We start from the raw sequence: 27,612 nt of genomic DNA, 5'->3' as shown, positions 1-27,612 counted from the left end.
ATACAGACATACGTTTTTAATTAAAATAAAGTGTTACAGGTAGATGCCTATTATTTTTTGTGAAAGTGCCCTGTGTTTGACTTTCAGGAGTAAACACCAACCCCCAATCGCTTCCAGCTGAGACAGGTAAGGAGACATCACCCAGTGTATCTGTCACTCCCACATGTTCCACATTCTGTCGTGGCTCCGTGACTTTGAACATGCTGTTTCCTCTCTTGGAAATGTCCTCTCCGCTCTCCAGGCTCCTTGGTCTGGCACATTCCTACTCACTCTCTGCTACCACATTAAGTGGACTTCCTTTACGTTACCCTTCCTGGGGCTTCTTCCTTAAGGCATCCTTGTGTGTGTGTGTGTGTGTGTGTGTTTCTTGCCCAGCAGCAGAACCCCCTCCTTTATTTGGGGAACACCCCACTCTCTGAGGCAGAGCCTGTTCCTACCCATGGCTACGTCCCAGCACATGAACTGGGCGTGGTTGCAACTGACCACAGGCTTCAATTCTGCCTGTAAACCAGCAGCCAAGGACGTGAGGGCACAGATGCTGCTGCGCGTCTGCTCTGGGGCTGCTGGTGGCCAGGGAGGTGGCTGCTCTCAGCTTCTGGAGCTGTCGGTCATAGAGATGCAGGGTGTCTCGTGGCCTCCGTGTTTGGTTCTTTGACTCTCCCAGATATTTTGTGAGCTCTCTAAAGCCTTTCATCAATTTCTTCTCTGCTGAAATTAGCCAAATTGACTTTTATTGCTTAAAGCGACTAATCCCGATGATACTTTGCCTTAAAGTCATGATACAATAAAGTCATTGTAACGGTTCCTGTGTGTCTTTGCCCCCATGTGATCACGAGCTAGGACCATTCCCTCTCATCTTTGTAAGCTCAATGCCCAGCACAGTGCAAACGAATACACAGCAGATCCTCAACAAATTTCTGTTAATTCATTAATTTGTGAATTAATTACTTAATTGATGAAAAAGTTTCCTCTGAAAACCCAAACCCATATAATGACAGCAGGTAGCACCAGAATGGGTCCTTTCCAGTGGCTGAGGAGAACTGTGGCCCGTTGTGGGTGTCCCTCCGTCCATATTTATCACAGAACACATGCACAGTCATGGAGAGTTTCATAGCATTTAATTAAATATCAGAGACTTATATACTTAGCAGCTCTGCAAAAATGTTTGTAATGCATGTGGAAAGTAGATGGTCAAATGAGGAAGGTTTACTGTAGTGAACAGTGGATGTTTACAAGAATAACCCCTCCACCCCCTATCCCCCAATAAAAAACACCTACTGAGCTGGCAGAAATGCTATCAGATTTGTATGGTTCCAATTGTCCATCCACGGATTGTTCCCATCTTCCTGGCTACTTCGATCTCAAAGCCCCTCTAGCAATGCTATGAAAACACAAGCATATGCATCTGAAACAGCCAACACTCGGCTTTCTGAAGCAAATTCCCATGGAAACCAGGGTGACAGGAGAGGCAAAAGCTGGTAGAAAATCAACCAAATAAGCAGGGCTCCCTACTTTAGGTCGTTTTATTGACCAACTTCCGCTGTCTCTCCATCATTTTCTTTTCATTTCTTGCTCTACAGAACTAGCAGTTTTCATCTCTCATTCACATATAGTCTCTGATCGGAAATTTTTCTTGCTTAATAAAAATCCAAAGTGTGGTTGATCAGAGAAAATTTGTTTCCTTACATCATACGTTGTCTCAGGGAATATATATATATATATATATATATATATATATATATATATTCAAGCATTAGCAGCAGTGAGGATTATGAGTATGATACATGGTTTATAAATGCTTCCAGGAACAGACAGGCAATCTCACACTAAATTCAAATTATTACCTATGCCAAACAACAATGAAAGATTTTGAACCTGGAGGGGCTCAACTTGTCTCCTCATTTCTTTAAGAGATTGTCTGTTTTTTCAGGGATGCAAACTTATGGCTTCTAGTCCTGACTTAACATGGAAGATTGAGTAATTTACCTGCCTTCTGTGTCTCCATTTTTTCATAAGTTGGAGATATTGACAACAAAGACTTCAGAGGGCCTCTCTGAATAGGGTGCAAAAGAGCCAGGTTGGGTGGGAGGTTTCCTGGGATGACCCATCTCCTCTTTGAGGTCACCGTGGCTCCCATTTCTGCAAAGGGTGAAGAACATACGCCCACCTGGTGGCAAAAGTCTTCTGCTCACGTGCGCAGGCTCTGCGTTTCCTCCTTGCTGGTGTATTGTGGTATTGTCTCTGTCGCCAGCAGGCACTGTGCACATGCCTCCATGATAGCACTTCATATGATTATAACCATTTGTTTACAAAGCTGCCACTTTCATTACATTTTTCACTGAATGAGAGCAGGGCCCCAACCTTATTCAGCTTAGATCTCTTGTTCCTAACCCTGTGGTTTGCACATAGCAGGCTTTTCATGAATACTTGTCAAGGAAAGGAAAGAGATATCGCTCATGGAGGTCCTGTGACGATCACAGGCATGAAGCAAATCTGAGCGATGATGGGATTATATTCATTACTACTGATTCAGAGAAAAGGAGTTGGAAAGTAAGAACCAGTTGAAGAGTAGATGCTCTGATTACTGTTGGGTCTAAGCCAATAGATAGTATCTGTTAGTCCACCCTTGAAACTCCCTTCACAGACATTACAAAACAAAACAGTAAAAATCAAAAATTAAAAACAACCTCCCCCAGACAAATTCAAATCAGAACAAAGAAAAAACACACAAAAGGTAAATGACAACAAGCCCCAACCAAAACCTGTCCATCTTCACTTCCCCATGCTGCATGTGCTTATTGTAACTCCATCTCCTTGAAGTCTGTGGCAGCATCGATGGCTGCAGAGCTTGGACAGTTTGAGGATGAAACTGGGTCGGGGCTGCCTCTATACACACAGAGGGATTATTCCCCCTTCGCTGCTACCATGCTCTGGGGTGACCAGAGTGGACAGCAGGTTTTTCTTCCTTCCATAAGTGCATCTGGGAGTGGTAGCAAGAGGATTGGGCTCTTGATAACCAACAATAGAAATCCAGGGCTTCTCATTTACCACCTCCCTCCAGGGTAATTTAAAAAAAAACAAACCAAAACACAACACAACACAAAATGAAATGGGCTTTGTGGCATTCACTTTTTGCAGACATGGTGGGCCATGCCTGATACTCCACATATCCTGACACCATTTCTCCCCTATTCTCTTCCCTATAGCTTTTTTGGTTCTGGTGACCCTGTGTCCCCATTTGCCTGGGACACCCCCAGTTTATGCTTATTGTCCTGGAGTAACCTATAATAATAAAAGCATAATATGCTAATTAGACTGGATTTCCTTCCAGAGGTCCTTCCAGATGACCTTCTGGATGAAGCCGGTGCTACGAGGGAAGCCCTGATCCCAGGTGCCTGCCAGCGGCTGGAGGGAAGCTCAGGTTCTGGGTGCCAGAGGGGAGCCGGTGCCAGGCAGCCGGGGGAAGGAAGCCTACTCTTGAACAAATTTTGTGCATCAGGCATCTAGTTATTTATAACTTCTTTCACTTTCAAAAGTGATCCAGTTTGGACTTGAATTATATAGTCATCCTGTTATTAGTGAGGTGGGCACTCAGGAATGGGACAACTCCTAGTTAGGGGGAAGGCACATGGCTCCAGGGAGACTGCCCTTAGACTCTGGGCATCAAATTTTGGCTCTGCCCCTGGCTGAGTGGGAAGCATGGACAAGTTACTTTAAGCCTCAGTTTCATCATCTGTAACAGAGAAAACAATAAGAATAAGAATTGATCCCATCTCCCAGGATAGTGGTGAGGATGCAGGGAGACATGCTGAGCCCGACACAGTACTGGACACTCAGCAAGTCCTATAATAGCAGCTCTTCTTCTTGTCCTCCTCACCTTCCTTCCTTGCTCCCTCCTGCCTTCCTCGCCCCTCCATCTCCATCCTTTCCTCCACCCTTTCTTCTGCTTTTTGTAGTTTCTGAAATAATTGAATCCTTTGGATATCTGAAGCAGAATGCTCCTGCCACTCACTGAAAGCGGGGAGGGAGGTGTGGGGGAGCGATGATTCCAAATCCTGTATGTTACAGAGAGGGTTGCATTAGTTTTGTCTTCTTCATGCTGTGAGGGAGAGTGGGAGCTCGATCATTTTTGTTGTTCACTTGGTTCCAGTCCCTGATTTCTCACAGTTCACTGGTTTTGGTAGAAGCTGGACATGGTGACATATGCTTCTTCTTGGTTTGATCCCAAGGGAGTGAGGAGGAGCTGACCCTGGGCAGCTGGGTTCAATGTCAGGATTTCTGATTGGAAAGGAAATGGAGGGTGCAGGGTGGCATTTGTAGTTCCAGGCCCAAGCAGCAGGCCCTGGTACACATGAGGCCCATTCTTGCCACCTTCCCTGCACTCTGGGGACCTGGAGGAGGGGAGTACAGGGGTACCACACACACTGACATTCCCAGCCAGGCACCTGAGGGATGCATCTCCTCTGAAAGTTTTTGGGGTGATGACTGCATGCTTGCTTGGCCAGTTGGGGCACTGCACACCCCCTCCAAGCCTCTGCTTCTCAGACTCCTCAAGTTGTGCAGGAAATGTGTCTTGCAGAAAGCTTTCCACTTCATCTCTAGCTTGAATGCCATCCACCTTATGAATCTGGCAGTCCAGGAAACTTTCAGGATTGAAACTCACAGTCAAATTCTGCACCAAAATAAAAAGAGAGAAGACATAAAGAGTGCACCAGAGAGACACACTGTCAAATGTGCTGTTCAGGAAAAGATCTAAAAACTTCTGACAGGGGTTTACCAGAGAATATCAGAGATGAACCCATATGTTCTAATTGTCTCTTTGCTTTTGGAGGTGCTATGACACTTGAGGTCTGAAATCACCACTAACTGTGCTTTCTAGTCCTGAAATGTTATTATTTCATTTTTGTTTCCTACCTCCAGAAGCTGCAGCTAGACTCTTATGAGGAATCCTGGGTTAGGAATACCCAAAAAACAAAACTTGAGGTTCAACAATTCCTAATCCTGCAGTATTATTCCTGGCTGTTGGGCTGCCTTGAACATAGTGACAGAAAAGCATCAGAAGCACTCGCCTTTTTTGGTTTCTTACACAGTTGCTCCAGAGTCTTCTTATGATCAGGGAGACTGGGCCATACAATAGGCTTAATTCTGAAATAAGAGAACATTGATAGATGAAAAGAATGGCATAGGAAGCAGGCACAATAGATCTTTCCACTTATTCTGAGCCAGAAATCAGAAGAATGCATTTCTAGTCTTGGCTCTGCCATGGCTAGGTGGAACACATTGGGGAAGTGACTTATTTGGGCATCATTGTCCTACCATCTGTGGAGGAGTTGGACCAGAGATGGTTTTCAGTGATCTATTCTGTGGATGAGACAAAAATAATGATACACCTCTGGGAAACAGTGCTGGATAAAAGGAACAATGAGGCGTGGCAATGAAGTGGTTTGGTGTAGTTATGAAGCTACAATTGGACCTTCTCATCTACTCCCAATATATATGTTGTCATCTTATTCCTTCTCTTTATTTGCAGCAACCCATTCTCTCTCATTTTTGTAGAAGTGAGGAATATTTTCTAAGTTACCCAGGGAAATTGCTTTAAGATGGTTCTTTTCAAATTGAAGTATTTGCATTCTTGGGATATATGGCCCTGTGCTGATAGCATCTTCCTAGAGCATGGACTGGTATGTGTTTAAAACATGATTTTTTATGATGTAACAAACATGGACTTTTCATAAGGTAGAATGCCAAAGTCCCATGAATGTTGTGGTAAAATAAGACTTCACATATATTCTACATTTTTCCATGGGTGTTTCCAGTTGTGCTGGAATTCTGGAGGCAGGCTCCTACTTCTTTAGGAGAAAAAGTTGGGGGGTGGGAGGCATTAGCCTGATGTTTGGTTTATATATTTCAGCTCTTAGGAAACTGGAAATTCATGAGTGCCTGAGAATGAAGAGGGATGTTGGCACTATAATTTCTGAAATGCCTTAGTCCCCTTTGTAGTTCTAATCAGTAAGTAGAGTTCGAGCTCTGACTCTCTGGAATCCCACATAACCACCCATTTGATTAAAGGAATTCACCTTTTTTTCCATAACACACCGGCCAAGATGACCATCACAGCCACAGAGAAGAAACTCAGAATGCTGATTATTAGTAGAACAGGCTCCATCTTTCCTGGAATGCAAAGATAGTTCTAAGTTAGCCATCATTATCAGGATGAGCTGAGTTTATTTAGTAACTCGGGTTCTGAATTATTTCTTGAATGTTGCTCTTCAGGGAACGGGATGATGTCATAGCTTTATGGCGGAATCTTGACTTCAGTAAGTGGCACTGATTTAGGTGACCAAGTTCAGAACATCTGTCACTTGAAATGTGAAAGAGACCTAGCATTAAAGATATCAGCAGGTGTCTAGCTGGTGTGGCTCAGTTGGTTGAGCATCATCCCATGTACCTGGAAGTTGCCTGTTGATTCCTGGTCATGGCACATGCCTAGGTTTTGGGCAATCCCCAGTGTGGGGTATGCAGATGGCAACTGATTGATATTTTTTTCTCTCATCAATGTTTTGATCTCCTTATCCCTCTCCCTTCCTCTCTCTGAAATCAATAAAAATATTTTTTAAAAGACACCAGCACTCCCTTCTAGACTCCCATCATCAAGAGAAAGGAGCCAAACTGTGTGTGTGGGGGGGTGATAAATAGATACCCTCCTTGCAATCTCAGTCATCTCATTCCCCAAAGGGGAGATATATGTGCGATGCTTCAGGTCCCCAGGGATCTGCCTGAGCCAAGTCCTTTGGCTCTTCTGGCCACTCTCCTTTCCTGTACCAGCAGGATATTTTCATTATTCTGGAAAGAAGGGCATGGGAGAGCCCCATCAGCCTGCCAATCTGCCTTCCACAAAAGTGTTTCCTGGAGGGGCCTTAGAAACACCAGTCACTGAGATCCCAGTCTGAATTGGTAAACTGGAGGCAGTGGGTGGGAATTTTGTTCAGAAGTATTAGCAGTGATGGCGAACCTTTTGAGCTCGGCGTGTCAGCATTTTGAAAAACCCTAACTTAACTCTGGTGCCGTGTCACATATAGAAATTTTTTGATATTTGCATTCATAGTAAAACAAAGACTTATATTTTTGATATTTATTTTATATATTTAAATGCCATTTAACAAAGAAAAATCAACCAAAAAAATGAGCTTGTGTGTCACCTCTGACATGCGTGTCATAGGTTCACCATCACTGTCCTAGGAGCACCCAGGCCAGTAGAGTCCAGACAGCCTTCATCAGTTGATCAACTCCCACTCCTCCTGGTTTATCACAGAAAGGGCAAAGATGGCAGGTCCTCTCCAAAGAAAGGCATCCTCTCTCTTGCTCTCGTTCTCACTCACATACTTTGACCTGCAAAGCTCTCTGTGGGAAACAGAGAGTCTGCAGTCACTTCTCACCTGGGCCCTTGGCCTCTGGAGTTCTGAAGTGGAAACTTGGACTCCATTCACTCCAGAAGCCTTTATAATAATCAGTAGGGATGGATCGGACTTTAATCTCATACATGGCATCAGGTTGTAGCTTTCTCTGCAGGAGTGTCAGCTTTGTACTGGACAAATTCACGTGCTGAAGAGCAAAAAGTGCCACAACATTTTTAGGATGAAGAAAGAGGTGCTGCCCAGATCTCCCAACTCATTCAAGTTGAGCATCTTTAGTCATGTGGACATTCACTCAAAGTTCTCTCATATTTGTTACAAGAAAAAACTGGCATGTGGAAGGGTTAGCAGTAGAGTTTGACAGCGGCTCTGAGCTCATAAATGATGCGACAGTTGGTGGAAGAGGGCAGTGGTGCCGGGGTCTTTATTCAGGTGAGTTGGGCTCACCCAACTCTTCAATCTCTTCTTTTTCTGTCTCTCTCCTTTCACATCCCAAGTAAAGGTGAGAGGGAGTGGTAAGGTGAGTGAGCAAAAATTATTTCCCTCTAAAAAGATATAATTCTACCTTCCTCTCTTCTTTTACTCCATTCCACTGCTCCCACAACTTCCATAAATCAATGGTTATGACTTGGTGATGTTTTTGCCTGATTTACCTGTGAAAGTTGTGCTAAATAGGATACCTTTTAAGGATCCCAAGTAAAGAGGATTGATTTTTATTTGGTCTTGACTTATATTGTTAGCCCAACAATTTAATTTAGAAACACTATAAAAATAAACAACAAAACACCCCCTCCCCCAAGGGGGGGCGGGCAAACAGAGTCAGAAGAGGACTGGGCCAGAGGAGATTTGAAACTTTTACTCTTAGAAGCTTTTTTCAGTAAAAGGTACATTTTGAACACAAAATTACTAGGGGACCTCCCTAGGACCTAGGGCCTAAGTAAATGTACCTCTGGAAGAAAAAAGATATAATATTAAGAAGTTCCTATTTTATAGTTTAATACATTTATATATTTTAATTTATATATGTAACTTATTTATTCAGTATATTCATATACACATATTTATAAATTTCATAACCTATAAATGTAGTTGACCCACATACCATCCAATCGTGTTCATTTTTTTCCTGGTGGTAGGCTACCTCATGTATTAAATTTTTTACATATTTCTTTTGCAAGTGTGATGTATTAAATGTCACCACAAAGTCATTTGCTTCCTCACGATAGATGACTCTTACGTCAAAAGGAGCCTCAGGTTTAACTGAAAAGGAAAAAGAAATGAGGTCAGCCTAGAGGGCAGTCAAGAAAAATAATTATAATTTTAAAGTTCATCTACTCTGAAAATCACATTCCTGTTTAGAAAACCATTTCTTCTTCTCCAGGTTCAAAGCCTGACTACATTTCCCAGCCTCCCTTGCAATTGGGTGTGGCCTAGAGAGCAGTGTGAGTGGAAGTGCTGTGCAGTACTTCCAATCCTGGCCTAGAAACCCCACATGTGTGGCCCTATGCCTGGTCCCCTTTCACTTATTGGAGTCATATATGGAAGACAGTGAAGCTACAGGATGAACGAGCCTGAATATTGCTTGGAGGACCTCCACCCACAGGTTAAAAATACCCAAATACCCATTTGGTTCTTAAAAGAGCAAGAAATAAACTTGATGGTGGTCGAGATATCACATGTTTAGGGCTTATTTGTTACAACAGCTGCTAATTTTACTAAAACACATTCTTCTCATTTTTTGAACACTTGTTATGAACTAGCCCCAACGCAGAGTATGTAGATTTCAAGTCTCCATTGTTCCAATAAGATCAGGTGGTAAGTCTACACCTCGTTTCAGCTTTCTATAGAATTCGAGGGTCTGCATCCTGGCCCTGGCTTGGACCTTCCAGTGTGACCTCAGGCTGCCTCCTCCTTCAGTCTCTTTTGCTTTTGTTCTAAACCCCTCTCTGGCTTCTTCCTTCTGCCTGTCTGCCTCACAGCGTGGCTGCTAGGGTCACATGCACCATATATGAAATGTGGTTGGAGGGAGATAGGTATTATTTCAGGCAGAACAAATGCTGAGGAAGGTATTGTATTCCTAGAAGAGCATGTGTGTCAGGCTGCCTCCCCACACTGGCAGGAGGCTTCCCCCTCTTGGCTTCTTAGCTGCTCTTTCACCAAAGCCTGGGAGGTCAGTTATCTGAAGATGTGGCAGCCACTGTTCTGCATGGCTTATCTCAAGAAGATGGGGGAACACATAAGTTAAAGTCTAACCTAAACCTGTTGTTAATGAATGAGCGAGTGTGTTCATCAAACTTTCACTCAGTAGACAGAGCTGGATTCCCGGCAGTCCGAGCTGGGCTCTCAGACTGATTTGCTGACCCAGTAAAATGAACTCGTGCGGTAGGGTTTGACCCACATACTGCCATCAGTTTCTCACAGTGCTGACTGGCCAGGTTTCTCCTGTAATGCTCCAGCAGTACTATAAAGAGGAAGTGGCTCCTTCCTTACCCTCGATGTCTCATGAAAGGGGAAGTTGATCCTCTTTTAACATGGATGCACTAGATAAAGGGACGGAGCCCTAAAAGGAAGCAGGAGGAAGTTGTGCCATCTTCCATCAGCAATCACTTATAGCCACTATAGTCTCAGAGAGGCCCCTGTGGGGGTGGCTTAAGGGGACTGAAATTCAATCCTGTCTGACCTGATCCTCGCTGTGCTTCCTTTAGCTTTTGTTTCTGGCTCTGTTGCTTCCCACTGGCTTGTTCGGGGCCCCTCTCCATGTCTGCCTCTAGCCTAAGTGCTGTCTATGAGCACATTCGAAAAGGATGCTCATTCCTCAAGCAAACAGTTTAAAACGTGTATTAATTCTTGCACAACCTGAGCAATTATATAAATGTACCCTGCCAAGAAAAGTAGGAAGGCAGGACGCTGCCCCTCTAGACCTAAAGACAGGAAGTGGGTGAGGAGGCAGGTCGCTGCAGGGGAGCCCTGGCTGTGAGGTTCACTCAGGAGCATCCACCTTACGTTTCGTTACGTGACGGAGCCAGAAAAGATGCTACTGTAGACTCACCTCCACTACTCCTCCTCCTCGTTCCCCAGGGGTGCTTTCCAAAGCCCTGAGGTTCTCCTGTAATACTCCAGAGGGTCCATGCTACCAGCAGTGTGCACACACTGCCTCTCCCCCCCCCCCCCTGGCCCCTCAAATGAGGCATGTCAGGTTTGTAGACTGCTGGGTGGTATAGACTATGGATCCTACGGGCATGTGAGATCTGGGGATTCCGATGGGGCAGGGTGCCCCCCGCCCCGGGGCTATGGATGTGCCACGAGTGTTCACACGCTCTCTCCCTATAAGATGCACGCGGGCCATGTGTGCGGCGTGGGTTTCTGTAGGAAGGGGCTCTCCTCTGCTGCTCCAGGACTCTGTCAGAGGACCGAGAGCGGATAGACAGTATTTGTCATGCCAACGGTAAACCTGCAATACAGTGCTCTCGTGCAGGGCACAAACTGAACACCCATCCACAGCAGCCACGTCTCCAGATGAGCGAAACCTAGCTGGCTTGTGTCACAGACTGTGACTGTCATCCCCACCTGGCTGGCACTCACACCTGTTTGGTCTCTGCTCCACCACCGATACTTGTTCACATCTGGAACTTTTGCCTTCACTCTTTATTTTACCACCTCAGCGAAGTAAAGCTGAGACTAAATTCCAAGTTTCTCTTTGTGGTCTCTAAGGAGTAGTGCTCTCCTACATTTAACTTTATTTTTAGAGGGTAAGTCTGGGGTGGGGTTGAGAATATGGAGAGACAGAGCCATAGTATTTAAAACCAGCAAAAGAATTCATCTTGTCAATCGCTTTGAACAGTTCTTCATACATACATATGAAATCTCCACAGGTAGAATATGTGCAAGTAGTTAGGATTCCATTGTACTCACGTATCATAATTGGCTCAGACCTCGCCCTATACCAGGGTATCTCTGAGTATAAAGAACTTTACTCACCTCAGGGTCATAAATCTGTAAGCAATGGAAAACATTTTTTTTATCCCAGTCTCTCTGATTGCCTGGTAACCAAAAGTTAAATTGGTAATTGAAATTGACTTATAACCAGTTAATTGAATGAATTTATTGATTTTATTATTATGTATATGGATATTATATAGATTCAAAGAAAACATGCAGATGAGTTTAGTAATTCAAATTATAATTATAATTTTATTTGAACTATATTTTTTAGCCAAATGTGATATATATATTCTAGGTCAAATCAGATTCAGCATCTATCCTCAATAATAGGGTCTCTTAGGAAGGTGTGATAGTAACTTCATGTGTCAATATGGTGTCCACTTGTTTGGTCAAACACTAGAGTGAAGTACAGTATATATTTTTTTTAAAGACACAGGTAACATTTAAAGCAGTAGACTTTGAGTAAAACAGATTACCCTCTATAGGGTAGTCTTCATCCAATTAGATGAAGGCCTGAAAAGTAAAGACAGATTCCCAGAAGAAGCAAAAATTCTGTCTCAAGAATTCTACATAAAAAACTTGCTTGAGTCTCCAGACAGCCTGGCCTGCCCTGGGGAATTTTCACTCAAGACTATAATATCCATGCTAACCTCAATTTCTAGCTTTCTGGCTTGTCCTAAAAATTTCAGATTTACCAGCTCCCATAATCGTGTGAGCCAATTTCTTAAAATATCCTATATAATAAAAGCCCAGTGACCATAACGGCATAACGAGTGGAACAACCACTTGACCAGTTGCTATGAGGTGCATTGACCACCTCTTGGTCCCTCCCCCTGCCCACAGGCTCCGATTGCAGCATGGCAAACGGGGAACCATGGGGCACTGGGTGGGTGGAAGTGGGGCAGGACTGGGGACTGGCGAGCAGGCAGAAGATGGCCCTGATTGCAAGCTAGGACTAGGGGCCCTACCCATGCACGATTTCCTGCGCTGGGCCTCTAGTATATATATATCTCCCTTAATGGTTCTGTTTCCTCTGGAGAACTTTAATCCAGAAGGTATATTTACTTTTTAGAATGATGTGATTATTTAGCTAAACACACTCAGAATGTGGTAAGTATAGGGGGAGAAGACTACAGAAAATTTAGGGGAAGGTGAGATGAGGAAGGAAAGGACATGAGTGAGTGGATGACTGGAGACCCAGCTCCAGTTTAACACATCATATGGATGAATTTCTCTTTAATGTATAGGTTCCAACCACTCTCACTCATGGAGTGTGAAAACTCAGAGAATTATTACGATAAGAATTAATAGCATAAGCTTCAAAACTTTCATTTCTTTTAAAAATGATCTGACTCATAGACACAAAGAATAGACTGACAGCTGTCAGAGGGGAGGGAAGTAGGGGGGCTGGGTGAAAAGTTGAAGGAATCAAGCAGTACCAATTGGTAAGTGCAGAATAGCCACAGAGATGCAGTTTTCAGTGTGGGAATACAGTCAATGATGTTGAGATAATGGGGTATGGGACAGGTGGGGTGTTTGGGGCAGCAGAGGGACCACTGTGTAGGGTGCATGTTTTTTTTCTGGCCACTTTGCTGAATATCTGAAACTGGTGCAGAATGGTATTGAATGCAAACTGTGGTTGAAAAATAAAATAAAAATTATTTGTATCAGAGAAGTTGCTATTCTCTAATGCAAATAGCTTTCATGATCTGTGTACTTTTAAAATCCAGAAACTCCAGAGACGGTCAATATCTTCAGATACCTGAAAGATGGAAGTCACACCCTCCCCCCACCGCTACTCTTCTTACCTATATGGACTATGTTCATTTTCCTGCAAGTTAAGATCCTTTGTCCAAGCTTCACACATATTTTGCTGTCTCCAATCAATAAGAATTTATTTGTCTCGATGAAATATATCTCTTGCAGTTTAATAAAATTCAGGCACCCTGCAACCAAAAGGCCGTCACTGTAGGAAAAAAAGGGTATTTGTCTTAATTCAAGTAGTAGTTTCTGTATACAATGGAATAACAACACAAGTATGCTTCATTTGTGTGACTTCAACTCTGACCCTAAGATGATCCAGATGTTGGGACTAGCAGAAAAATGACTTTAGAGCAGGTCTTGTAAATATGTTCCAGGGCTAAACATAAAACTTTGTCAGGGTTATGGAACAGATGTTTAATCTTAATGGAGAAGTGGAAACTATAAAAATAAACAAAATAAAAATACTATAACAAGTATCTACAATTTTTTTAAATGTACTGAATGTATGGGATGGATTTAACAGCAGATTGAAGATGGCAGAACAAAGGGTTAGTGAACATGAAGATAGGTCAATAGACATTATTTATTCTGAGATAAAAAGTCTTGGTGACCTGTAGAACAACATCAAAGGGATAAATGTAATTAACAGTCCAGAACAAGAAGAGAGAAAGAAAAGAATTTGGCTGAACAAATATTTAAAAAAATAATGGCTCCAAATTTCCCAAATGTGGAAAAAAAAAAACACATCATAAAAGCTAAGCACATCATAGTTGAATGGCTGAAAAACAAAGACAAATAGAAAATCTTGTAAATATCCAGGAAAAATTATCACTTTCCATCAGAAACTATGGAAACCAGAAAACACTGGAATAACATCTTAAATCTCTGAAGTAAAAGGCACCCAGATTGGAAAAGGAAAAAAAAAGACCCTTTATTTGCAGACCACATGTTTGTTTACATGGAAGACCATTTTCTCCAATACAATTACAGGAAATAATGAAGTGAATTCAGCAAAGTCATTGTACAAAAGGCAGTTATATTTCTATAGTTTAGTATAAAAAAATTAGAAAATCATTTTAAAAAAGAACAGCTCCATTTCTGCAATAGAAATATAAAATGCTTAGAAATAACAGTTAATAAAAGATGTTTAAGGCCTTTGCAACGACAATTACAAAATATTCCTGAGAGCTATTAAAGAAGATCTGAATAAGTGGAGAGCTACTTTCCTGGATTAGCAAAATTCAGTAAGAAAAAGATGGAAAAATCCCCCAAATTGGCATATATAATATTAAACAAAATCTCAACAGGATTTTATAAATATTGATAAGACAATTCTAAAATTGATGTGGAAATTCAAAGAATAGCCAAAACAACATGAAAAAAGTAGAACAAATAGGATTCTGAGCTCTTGATTAAATACTGTAAAGCTATGGTAATCAGGACAGTGTAGCACTGGCATAAGGATAGATAAGCTGATCAATAGAAAGTATAGAGAGTTTGGAAATAGACTCAGACCTATAAGGTTAATTGATTTTAAAACAGGCACCCAATCAATTAAATGGAAAATAGAAAATCTTTGCAGCAAATTGTCCTAGAACAACTGAACAGATGTATGGAAAATATAAACCTCAATCTTATACAATATAAATTAGATATGGATTATGGACCTAAACATAAAGGTTAAAACCATAAAGTATTTAGAAGAAAACAGAGGAAAGTATCTTCCTAACTCTGGCAGTAGACAAAGATAGTAATGACACACAAAAAATATATAAAAGAGAAAAATGATGGATATCTTGGTCTTCATCAAAGTGAAAAACCTCTGGTTTATTAAAATACACCATTAAGAAAATGAAATGGCAAGCTACAGACTGAAAGAAAAATAACTGTAATACATATGCCTGACATACAAATTGTATCCAGTACATATAAAGAATTTATAACCATCAATAATAAAAAGACAAATAACTCAATAAAAAAAGACAAAAGCTTTGCCAAAACAGACATACAAATGGCCAACAAATACATGAAAAGGTGGTCAACATTATTTGTTATTTGAGAAATGTAAATAAAAATTACTGGATACTGTTTTAGACCCAAATGTTAGAAATGATTGTAGCTCATACATTGGTAGGAGGTGGAATGGAAATCTGTTGCGCAGTTTCTTCTAAAGTGAAATATACACCTTCTCCCATGATACGGCAATTCCACTCAGATTTTTTATTGCAAAGAAACCCGTGGAGAAACAAAACTGTGTACTGACAAACTGATTTGTACAAAAATGTCAACAACTTAAAAAAAGAATAGTCTCAAACTTGAAAAAAACTCAAATGTCCATCAAGAGGAGAAAGGATTAACACCTGTGATACATTCATAGGGTGGAATTGATACTGAACAATTGAAAAGATGAATCAGGAGACATGTCAACATAGATAAATCTCAAGACGCTGTGCTGTGCAAAAGGAGTGAGACAGGAAAGAGTAAATGGTGTGTTGTTCCGTTCATAAGAACGATCAGAAACTGGCAAAACCGAAGTGATAGAATTCAGAACTGAGACTGCCCACAGGAGTGACGTGTGAGTGGAAGGGGACCTGAGACGTCCTCTTAGGGCAAAAGAAGCGTTCTGTGTCTAGACTGAGGCGATGGCTACATGTCAGATTTGTTTCTCAGAATCACTACAGATCTGTACATTTCACCATAGGTAAGTGTGACCCCCCAAACGAAATAGCAACAAAGAAAGTAAATCAAATAAATTAATAAAGCACATAAAAATTAAAGAAGTAACGGAACATATGTTTTCTCATTATAAAGTCACTGAACAATGCAGGATAAAGTAAAATTACTAATTTCTCTTCTTTTCTCAACCTCCATATAATTTCCCTCTTCTGTGATAACCATGATTACCACTTTGTTTTTCCTACATGCTCTTTCAACCCAGCCACACAGCCCCCCAAAAAGGTATGGCTGGGTCAGATTGGAAGTGGGGATTGTGGCAGAAAAAGCACCTCTGTGTAAGTTTGCTTACATGAGAAGAATCCTTCCCATTAATCATCCTATCTAATAATAGACAAACATGGTAATTGACCGTACCTTCGCTATGCCTCCCATTGGCTAATCAGCATGATATGCAAATTAACCCAACCAAGATGGCGGCCAGCAGCCATGCAGCTGAAGCGAGCAGGAGGCTTGCTTGCTCCAGTGATGGAGGAAGCCAAGGTTCCCCATCCGGCTCTGAGCTCCAAAAGCAACAAAGTTTCAATTATAGAAGCTAAACAAACCACAGATACCTGCTTTCAGCAGGCCGTGGCCTCAGAGTTGGAGCGAGTAGGAGCCGGCTCTCAGCTCCAGTGACAGCAACAAAGTTTCAATTATAGAAGGTAAATAAATCCCAGAATTAAAAAAAGAAGAAAAAAAGGAGAGGCTGGGAGCTTTAGTCGCCGACCAGCCTGAAAATGGCCCTCAGCCCCTCACCCAGGCTGGCCAGGCACCCCAGTGGGGACCCCCACCCTGATCCGGGACACCCTTCAGGGCAAACCAGCCGCCCCCCACCCGTGCATCAGGCCTCTATCCTATATAGTAAAAGGGTAATATGCAAACTGACCCTAACAGCAGAAAGACTGGGAATGACTGGTCACTATGACACACACTGACCACCAGGGGGCAGACGCTCAATGCAGGAGCTGCCCTCTGGTAGTCAGTGTGCTCCCACATGGGGGAGCTCTGCTTAGCCACAAGCCAGGCTGATGGCTGCCAGTACAGCGGTGGTGTTGGGAGCCTCTCCTGCCTCCTCAGCAGCGCTAAGGATGTCCAACTGCAGCTTAGATCTGCTCCCCGCTGTCAAGTGGACATTCCCCGAGAGCTCCTGAGCTGCCAGAGGGATGTCTGATTGCCAGCTTAGGCCCAATCCTCCGAGGAGCAGGCCTAAGCCAGCAGGTGATCATCCCCAGAGGAGTCCCAGACTGTGAGAGGGCACAGGCCAGGCTAAGGGACACCCCTCCCCCCCGCCCACTCCCCCCGCCCCCCGCCGAGTGCACAAATTTTTGTGCACTGGGCCTCTAGTATAAATATATTAAATCATAGGAAACAGGCTCTAAAAAGGTCCTTTACTACCTCTAATCCAGAATACGCGTTGGTTTTCTTTAGTAAATTGGATATGTGTACATGTTTCTCTGCATGTGCTCACGCGAGCCCTTCACATGATCACCCATGGACTCTGTGTGGCTGGAGGTGAGGTGGGCATGGAGCTAAAATCCAAGGAGAACCCTTCAACTTTAGGTGCATAATCACTCACCTTTGGGCTGCTGTGGTCTTAAAGTGACTGGTTAATCTCTATTTAAGTTTGTTAATTGGCTCAATATATTTTCTCTTTGTGGGACATTCCTTAACATTGTCTCCACTGCCCGCCCCCCTCTACCACCCCCCCCCCCCGCCAATGTAGCTTTTTTTTAGTTAACAATTATCTTTTAGGGGTATATAGTTGTTCTGGTTTTGAGTGTGTGTGTGTGTGTGTGTGTGTGTGTGTGTGTGTATTTGTATTTGTTGGAGTTTCTCAAGCGTGTGTGTTCTTTTTGGGGCTAAATGCGTTTTCCCACTTGGCGTAGAGTACAGGTAAAAAGCCAGTGTTTAAGGTAAGCTAGATGGACACCAGGGGCCACTCCTTGGGAGGGGTGTCAGACAGGAAGTTTTGAAGATGGCAACATTGGCATGATTTGATGAATAAGGATAGAAGGGGTGTATTGAGGCAGGGTCCTATTTTTAAGTTCGGGTAAATATGTGATGTGGAGAAATTAGAAGAATAATGGCTTTTAGTTCAATCAATGAGTGTAGAATATATTGGGAAGTAAAGCATGTGTGGCATATTCTGCTATAGATCCTTAACATGTAGCAAGTTCCTGGTACTGTTGGAAGTTTAAGAAGAATCTAAAATGGTATTCTCAGTTCATTCCCACTTTTGGGGGAAAGAGATTAATGAACAATGGAGTATGAAGATCATCATATGGCGGTCTTGTGAGCCTGGGCATCCTTTTAAGGGCTCTGAATTCTAGGAGCTGCTTTATGGAGCGGGGGTGGAGTGAGGGAAACCTTGTCAGGAGACTACGATAAAACTGTGGCCTGGAGCAGAGTCTCACTTAGAGCCACTGACCCTGGCTTCAGGTGACTGGAGGAAACTTAGTGTGCCCTATGCGTAGTTCAACTCAATTCTATCCAATTCATTTCAATGTACTGAACTACATTAAAACAATTTACTTGGTTGCTAACTATGTATTTATTGCCCGGGTTAGGAATGTTCTGGGACTCCATGGTCTAACACAATAGCCACTATTCACATACTTATTGAACACTTGAAATATGGCTAGTCCGAATTGAGATGTGCTCTTAATATGAAATACACAGCAGATTTGGAAAGTTTAGTATGCAAAAAAGAATGTAGAATATGCATATTGATTACAGGTTGATAATATTTTGGATATATTAGGTTAAATAAAATATATTATTAAACTTAATTTCACCCATTATTTTCCTTTTAAAAATGTGGCTGTTAGAAAATTAAAATTTCACACCTGGCTCACACATTTGTGAATTGTATTGTATTTCTGTTGGATAAAACCATTCTTGGATATTTAAGGAAAGGTATCGAGTAGTACTAGAGGCTAACAGATTTGTCCCTGTGGGACCTTCCATGGGGACATCAACTCTAAATCACTCACACAGATCCCCTTGTTCTGAAAATAGGGAGAGACTGCCAGAGACCACAGCCCTCTTTCTTCCTTTCTTTCTCTCTCTCTTTCTTTCTTTCTTTCTTTCTTTCTTTCTTTCTTTCTTTCTTTCTTTCTTTCTTTCTTTCTTTCTCTCTCTCTCTCTTTCTTTCTTTCTTTCTTTCTTTCTTTCTTTCTTTCTTTCTTTCAACTCTTTTTATTGATTACAGAGAGGAAGGGAGAGAGAGAGAGAGATAGAAACATCAATGATGGGAGAGAATCATTGATTGGCTGCCTCCTGCATGCCCCCTACTGGGGATCGAGCCTGCAACCCAGGCATGTGCCCTTGACTGGAATCGAACCCAGGACCCTTCAGTCTGCAGGCCGACGCTCTATCTACTGAGCCAAACTGGCTAGGGCAGCCCCTGTTTCTTTACCCCACTTTCATCTTCCTAAAATTTCTGCAGTCTTTTATAGTTTAGTGTGATGTGATATTTACATGGAAACATTAAAATAAAAAATTATTTCATTTCTTATTTGGCCCTGAAAAACAGAATCTATCTTGAAAATATGGAGCAACTTTGATGAAAGTCAGTGTCATTTACTATAGAGAGGACTACATTACCAACACTTGACAAATATTGCTAGTGAAGTCTAGAGTGTGAGGTAGAATCAATCGGCAGGGTGTAGCCTGCGACATGGGTGGTAATTGAGGAAAACAAAACATGGCGCATTTGAAGTGGTATCTGTAGGCGTACATGGCAGTGACTGTGGTGCCCCCAAGAATGTGGAAATAAAGAGTGTACAATTGCCTTCTGAGAACTGACTATAAAAATTATGCAAACACCTAAAAGGCAGGGGCCCAAATTCAAGTACCTACGCAGGTGATATAAATGAGAAACGAGGGCCTAACTTTAGGACTGATATTTAAGTCCACTTCTATAGAGGCAGCCAGAATGCTGTTCATCTATTTTTTGATGTATGTGCCCAGTATTATGAAACCTGATTTTTACAGAGCTACCTAGATATTTAAATGCTGGCGACTTGTTTAAAAAATTTAATCACATTGAGATCTGAACCAAATAACTCTAGTCTTAAAATCAACAAACAAATTTCCTCGGTTTGCTTCTATATTTACTGAACAACCTTTTGATCACATTTTTAAAATGAAAATCATGCTACTGAGAGCATTATGTACCATTTCCAGGCTCTGACCTATGTTAGTTGCTCATGTTTCTATCCCAATGCGAGGCAATTGTTATGATCAGAGAGCTTGATTAATCCCCTGGGGTCACAGAGATAGTTTTGAATTCCAACCTAGATGCCTATTCCCAGCTCCTCTGCTTTGTTACTCCAGGTACCTGACAGCTAGCTAGAGTTCTGGCAAATGAAATATTTTCAGGTCCCCCAGTGAGAGCAGATTTATACTCATATGAAACCTATGGGCCCTCTCTGTCCCTCCTTCCCCAAATGCAACCCTGAGCCCAGTAGGAATCTTCAGGTCTCTATGAGAGTTGTATCTATGACTGTGAAGTAGTCACTTGGTATGCTGGTGTTCCAGCTCTGTCATTTCGCCTAATTCAAGTTCATCCCAGAGAGACGGATCTTCACATTGAACACGAAGCAACTAGGTTTCTAAACCTGAGAGATGACGGCCAGATCAGACAGGTGGTAAATTCATCTGACAAATGCCCCAGGTAAGCCCGCTGGGAAACAGAACCTGGTTTCTAGCAATAATCCCACCTGTGCAATGATGTTAGCAGAAAGCACAATTTTTAGCGATTTCCAGTTTCTATAAATTTATATTAAAGTGGGGGGAGCTCCATAAAGTTAGTTTCAGGGTGGAAAAGAAACCCAATCTAAGCAGCAAATACAGCTCTCTGTTTAAGTAAATTTAATGTAAGATGCGTGGTCCACTCTGAACCTAGGAGTTGCACCCGTCCACTCTCAAGGTGCAGACACCTTTGTGAAAATAGCACCATGACCAACTAAGGCGTTCATACTTATTGTTTCACACTGAAAACATGTGTTAAGGTGATTCATTTCCAATGGAAATATCTGAATCCAATTAAAAAACCCAAATGGGGACTATGGATAGATTAAAATACAGCAGGAAATATCAAGACCTGCTAAAGGACATGGGAAAGTTTGCTCAAGTGGGCGTGAAAGTGGTCAGATGGCCTGTGAGTGAAAGTGGGCAGAAAGGTCAGCCTCAGACTCCCTAAGAGAAACCACAGTGATCACTGAAGTCCACCAACGGCGGTGTGGGGAACCCAGAGTCAAACCTCTATGTTTGAAGGAGGTTTTGCCCATAAAAAGGAGCGCATCGTTTGCATGAGTTGTTTGGTGTTTTCGTGTGGTCTAGTTGCAGCACAGACTCTGGATAGTGTCAGTTCCTATTCTCTCGACATATTTTATTCCTGGAAAGAGTGCTACAGAAGCGAACTGACAGAGGCAGATGGGGACCATGCTATGAAATTCAAGTTCAAGACCATATCAGTCCAGTGACTGCAGCAGGGATCTCTGCATGAACAGATGCAGGAAGCTCCTGTAAATTAAATTAATGTATGACATGGAATTCAGGGCTTTTCTGGACCCCATGTCAGGGGGCGAGGATTGGCTGTCTACAGAATTTAAGAAGGCCTCTTTTACTGCTGGTGGTTCCTGACCCATTTTCCTTACAAGGAAACCAACTAAAATTAGGCCATCTGATAGAAATTTGGAGATAGCCACATGTCAGAATTTCAGGTTAGAGTCTTTTTTTTTCTGGTCACCAGAGATCGTAACTCTGAACAGCATGAGCTGATGTGTGGAAGAAGGAGAAGATGCAGCTCTCTGAGCTCTTACCAGACTTTCAAAACAGAGGCTTTCTCTGCTTCTTGGCCTTTCCTCTGAGGCTGCAAGAAGCCAAGAGCCAATTTATTCCTGTGGGTTCTTGGAAAATCGATATTAAAAATAGAACCTAAAGTCAAACTGTGTTAGGAAGGTGAAAGTTTGGTCTATATTCATAGATTTTTTTTAACTTAATGCCTGTTTTCATTACTTATTACATACTGGCTATGTTTTCTAATTAAATTAATGAAGTATTAAATTATTTAGTCATCACAGCCTCCCTGCGAGATAGTCTAGCTCATTTAACATAGGAAGAAACCTGCAGAGATAAGTTACATAGTGAGCTGTAGGTCCAAAGCTGGTAAGTGTTGGTGGCGGCATTTGAAACCAGGCACCAGAGTGCGGCTTGAAGATACGAGACGGTCTCCTGTCAGGACAAGAGACTTTTCTTAGGTGAAGCAGGATTTAAATTCTGCTATGAAGTCAGGAGGGAGGCGGGATCTCCAAGATCCATACCGTCATTTGGCTGTAGCAGCCGGACCTGGAAGATGAACCTGGCAGTTTCTTTGCAAGAGTCTCCTGGCAAAGGACAAGGAGTCCAGGACGCCTGTGAATTCATTGGATTGTACCATTGGGGAATCAGCCCCCATACTCCTTCCTCGGCCACTGTTGCTGCACAGCACGGAGAAGGAAGATTTCTAAGCACCCATCGGAGCCCCCACTTCTCACCATATTTCAAATCCCAGGTGGGTGCTGTTGACGTCCGGGTCATCAAAAGCACAGCGGAGCAGGTGCTGGGAGCCGTTCACCTCCAGCTGGCTGTAGCAGGAGAACGAGTAGTCGGGCTCCGCGTCTTCCAAGTCTCCTGGGGAGAACAAACGCGCAGCTGTCAATGAGGCCGATACATGCTCGCGTTTGAGAGGTGCAGTGACGTGAGTGAAACGGCAGCCTTTGGGGGCGGACATGAAGAAGTGGGTATAGTTTTTCTAAAGAAGAAAAGCCCAAAGGCAAAGACGAGAAAAAGCTTTCAAAACCAAACTAAATAAAAATCAACCCAAACCAAAAGAAAACCCAAATGAACATAGATTTTTCTAGTAGAAACAAAAGAACAATTGCAATCAAGAAATGACCTCCGAATATTTCTAAATATTCCTGCCATTGGGTTAATGCCCTAGAGATCTAGAAGGAAGCACTAAGCACAGTCTTTTCTTTATTTAAACGGTGATTTCTTCTGTTGTTTGTACATTTCAAGTAAGAGATACGTTCTCTCCATATTCATATGCTACCTAACCTAGCCTTTGACTTTATTACAAATCTCCATTTACTCCCTCTCAAGTGTGTCTCTGAATGAAGGAAGGTGACAGAAGTCTTACAGTCAAGGGGTAGCTTTCCGTTGCCTAAATAGGCGTCCCAACCAAAAGCACCGTTGGTTAGCTCTGTTGTGAGGAGATTTGTTTAAGGTAATTTGTCTTAAGCTACCAACTGAGGCAAATGTGATTAGAAAAAAAAATTTAGGGTGGGACAGAGGGGGTCGATGGGCGAAACAAGGGGACATATGTAATACTTTTAACAATAAAGATTAAAGAAAAAGAAATTAGGTTTGACAGGACTTAGATCTTGTGGACTTTCCCATAAATCTTATAGGTACTGCTTCTGTGCTTATCAATCTCCAATAGATAACTTATCTCATAGATACGAGCACATTCTGAAGAGTATGTGGGGAACCAGAATTTTTTTTACAGTCACTTTGGGAAAGTTCTGTCACAGTTGAAGGCCCTATGTTGAAATAGACATTTTGTATGTATACTTCACAATATTTAATAGAGAAAAATCTGTCAGCAAATGGACTCAGACAGGAACGGGCGAAAACCCCGAGTCACCGCAGCCCTCCTGAGCGCTCGAGTGCGAGTGTGTGATTGCTGCAGGCCCATCGATCCTTAGACTAGATGTTTATAGGGCTTTAAATTAGATACGTCTAGGGCTTTAAATCAGATATAAAATATACTAAAGTTAACCCCAGCTGAGTGTCCCCTAGGCCATGAGAGGTCCAAGCAGCACCCCTTTCATTTAAACCCCGGGCTGGTCTGCAGGGAAGTTGGTGAAGCCGGTGGTGAGTGGGCCAACCAGCTGAGAGACAGGTGGGTTCCGTCAAAGCACCACATCTGGAGAAGCCACGTCCACACGAGAGCTGTGGGCACTGCTCTTTTGGGACATTCCTGGAATCCACCCGGCTCACAATTCTGCCCCAGCCAAGCCCCCTGTGCCATGTCAGCGGGGCTCAGCCCTGCTCCTGAGCACAGCCATAAACAATGCGGGCCGCCTCCCACCCCTCAGGGCCCATGAACCATGCTCATCTTAATCCCCAGACCTAGGTCTCGGTTCCTGAGAGTGGGTGCCTTCCCCAATGGAAAGGTTCTGGGTATTAGCCTGACCTTCTTCCATGGCCGCCCTCAGACCTCCCACTCACCCCGCACAACAGAACCTATATTGCTATTTGGATTTAGACAGCCATGGTTCAGTGTTGTCTCCAAAATACTTCAACATGCAAAGCCACCCAGAGAAAGAACAGTATAGAGGTGCTGGACAAGGGCAGAGCACAGCACCCCCACCCTGCCCTCAGCCACATCGTCTGGTAAAGGGAGTTTGCCATATATTCTCATGCAATGTACAGAGCACTGGCCATCCACTAAAGTGGGAAGGTTTCAAGGTGTAGCTCACTGACTCTTTAGCAGGTATTACTAGGCAAGAAAAATTTTCCTCCACCACTTGCAGAATTGCATGTCATTTTACAAAGAGGATGCTCTGCGTGAACTCAGCTGGAAAATGTCTTAGGTAAGAGTAACATGCACCGTGGGTGAGGTCCCCATCACTACAGCTGGGCAGATGTGGGTGCATGTCCTGGCGATTCTGCTTTGGAGCTGTCGTCCGCTGTCAGCTGCCCCAACCTCTCTGAGCCTCAGTTTTCTGTTATGTAAGTTCATGTTATCGTGAGGAGCAAATACAAAGACTTGGCTCAGAACACAGTAAGCACGCAATAGGGGTTCGCTATGACTGTTAACACATTTTGAGAAATAAGTAACGAAAAGGTAAAATAACAATACTAATTCCGAGAATATGAATGTGAAACCTTTGGAGCTTCTTTGAAAAAGAAGAGTTCGATGTCAAAGATGTTATTACTATGGCTTTGAAATTGCATAGGGCTTTTGAACAGTAGTGAATTAACTTATTTTTAAATGCTCAGTATCTCAGCATAGTTTTTCATAAAAGAATATTTTGGAATGTGTATTATAGACAAGGTAGTGTGATTTAGATGTCTTCCCACTGAAAGGAATTAGTTGATTAAAGGTGTAAGTGGTTTGGATTTTTTAAAACTAGTCATTATTTCTCTTGCTCATCCTTGTGGTTATCAGAGAACTAACTTATCTTTCAGCAAACAGCCGTTGATTAATTTACACACCAAACTGAGAAGTATTTTGAGATGATCATGTGGATGGAAAGTCACAAATCTCCTAAAAAATGTCTGAAACTTAAAAAGTTGAAGTGAAAAACCTAGCTTTCAATTAGAATTCTTATTTTCTTTTAAAAATGGTATGGTCCCCGGGGAGAAGCAGAGGGAATGTGTTATATTCCACAGAGTAAGGTTCCTGTGTTACGTGCCAAGTCTCTCCACGCAGAGCACCAGGCAGCATTTACGGTGGAATAATGAGTGTCCCCCACACAGTGAGTCATGCATGGTCACACTGAAAAATGTCAATAATTCCTGTAATGAAAAAATATTCTAGGGACTTCCATCCTTAGAAGTTACTGACTTAAACCATCTAAGCTGAGTCATTAGGCTGACATGTGTGATATCTTTGATAAGAAAATACTTTTTAACTTTTAAAGTAGAAAAGTTTAATTTTCAGGAACAAATGGGTGGCCTCACTTCCCAGGTCACCCCTGCTGCTGCGTTACCCTTGTCTGCAGGTTTGTTGCAATTACAATCTATTTACCAAGCAGGCGTCAGCGTCTTCTAAGTACTAAATACGCCAAGGATCCCAAAGAGAACTACTAGATGACAGTAAATTTGTTAATATGGAGACAATTAAATGTATTTCAATGAGACAACTCACATCTTTAGCTATTGTTAGTTACTAAGAATCTCACATAAATCTATCAAAATACCTTTTTTGAAGAAATTTTCAAATATTGTAAATTTAAATATTATAATTGAACGTCCGCTGTGTCCTACACACTCTTTTAGGTGCTGGGGATGCAACAATGGTAAGTGCAGAGCAAGCTGTTGTTTCTAGACGTTATTTTACCACGAAAGTTATGCTTTTGAAACCTCCTAAAAAGCTAAGCAAAACAAAATCTAGCTGATTTCTTAACAAGATATAACCTACAGGCTCCACTGTTGCATTCCGTATGGGTGTTCTTTTCATTAGAGCAGAGGTATTGGCCAACATTAAGATCCACATTTGGAGGTCAAATGCATTTCTCTGGACAATTCTAAGACTTTATACACCACCTCAGGATTGCCCCCAGCCCTCTGTCCTGGCGGTTAGAACATACACAATGACTGAGTACATGCAAAGTCCTCCATTCCAGCCCAGTGCCTGGCTCAGGTCTGCTAGGGAGCCACCTGAAGCCATTCGCGAGATCATCTGAAATCCTAAAGAAAAGTTAGAAATGACTCACCATTCTGTGCATAGCCACTTTCTCCAGAAACAACTCGAAGTAAGCAGAAAACAATACCAAAAGCTATACCTAGAATCGTCATTCTGAGAGAGAGAGAGGAGAGCAGGCGTGTGAGCCTACACGTAGGAATGAATGAGAGAGAGAAAGCGCGCGAGAGTGAGTGAAACAGCCTTAAGTCTACAGTGTTAAGGCTTTATACGCACTTAACCACAGACAGGGGGAAGTATAAACACGGCAAAAAAGAAGGCATGTGTCAGAAACAGGAAGTCAGAGTAAGAAAGTATTGCTGCTTCAAACAGAGGAGCAAGGAAGAGCTAGAGCATTTGAAATTGTTCTACTTCTCTCATGTTCCTGGCAACCCCAAATTCACTGTGCTTATTTGAAAGTAATGTGGTGGATTCCAACGTGGACGCAGACTATTTCAGATTAGAGAGTGTGAACAGGGCCCATTTAAAAGGAATCCTGGGACAAAAATCTAAACTTAAAAAACCTATTAATTGTCAGGGGTGAGTTTTGATTTAAAGAAAGATTCTGCACTTAAGGAAGTGACTTTTTGTAGGTATATGTTAAATGTTCACCTTCAAGCTCTTGAGTTTCACAAGAAGAACAGTTTTTCTGTCCTCTAGTAGTTACTTTACCTCACCCATCAGATTTGACACTCAAGAGTTATTTAATTTAAGAGTGACAAAATATGGCTAAGGGGCCAGATTGGCCTACCACCTGTTTTTGCAAATAAAGTTTTCTTGAAACATGGCTGCGTTTGTGCTACAAAAGTGGAACTGAGTAGCTAAGACAAAAGTGTAAAATCTTCACTGCTTGGCCTTTTATAGAAAAAGTCTGCTGAACCCTTGTTTATCGGCTAAAATAGTTATTTTCTCTGTGAATTTAAAATAGGATTCTAGTCCAGCCAGTGTGTTTCAGTGATTGAGTGTCGACCAGGAACCAGGAGGTCACCGATTTGATTCCTGATCAGGGCACATGCCCAGGTTGAAGGCTTGATCTCCTACAGGGGCATGCAGGAGGCAGCTGATGGATGATGTTTCTCTTTCATCTATGTTTCTATCTCTCTATCTCTTCTCCCTTCCTCTCGCTAAAAATCAATAAAAACCTATTTAAAAAATAAAATAAAATAGGATTCTATTTGTGAAAGGCTGATTGTCACACAACTTTTCAGGAACATGTGGTCCATGTAAATCACACTAGTATCTACATGTGCAGGGCAGAAGCCTGAGACAATGGGATATGATTCAGGCTCTCCCTCCATTTGTCTACCAATCAAAAACATT

General features: G+C 42.4%; 1 protein-coding gene across 2 annotated transcripts; it reads right to left on the bottom strand.

Moving 5' to 3' along the window:
- Positions 1 to 1,101: 1,101 nt before the first annotated feature.
- On the bottom strand, positions 1,102 to 26,526 carry IL7R (interleukin 7 receptor). 2 transcript variants are annotated; one of them, XM_036309455.1, is made up of 8 exons: positions 26,327 to 26,526; positions 22,376 to 22,632; positions 13,163 to 13,320; positions 8,515 to 8,672; positions 7,437 to 7,602; positions 6,078 to 6,171; positions 5,070 to 5,145; positions 1,102 to 4,672 (listed from the first exon to the last, which is right to left on the bottom strand). In XM_036309455.1, the coding sequence occupies exons 1-8, from the start codon at positions 26,336 to 26,338 to the stop codon at positions 4,169 to 4,171; spliced, it is 1,425 nt and encodes a 474-aa protein (XP_036165348.1). In that variant the 5' UTR covers positions 26,339 to 26,526; the 3' UTR covers positions 1,102 to 4,168. The 2 variants fall into 2 exon arrangements, with proteins under 2 accessions (XP_036165348.1, XP_036165349.1); XM_036309456.1 differs by having other exon boundaries at positions 22,376 to 22,511; positions 26,327 to 26,521.
- Positions 26,527 to 27,612: the final 1,086 nt, after the last annotated feature.

This window comes from Myotis myotis, unplaced genomic scaffold (assembly GCF_014108235.1).
Source record: "Myotis myotis isolate mMyoMyo1 unplaced genomic scaffold, mMyoMyo1.p scaffold_m19_p_5, whole genome shotgun sequence".
NCBI lineage: Eukaryota > Metazoa > Chordata > Mammalia > Chiroptera > Vespertilionidae > Myotis > Myotis myotis.
This window is presented reverse-complemented; position numbering and strand designations above follow the sequence as displayed.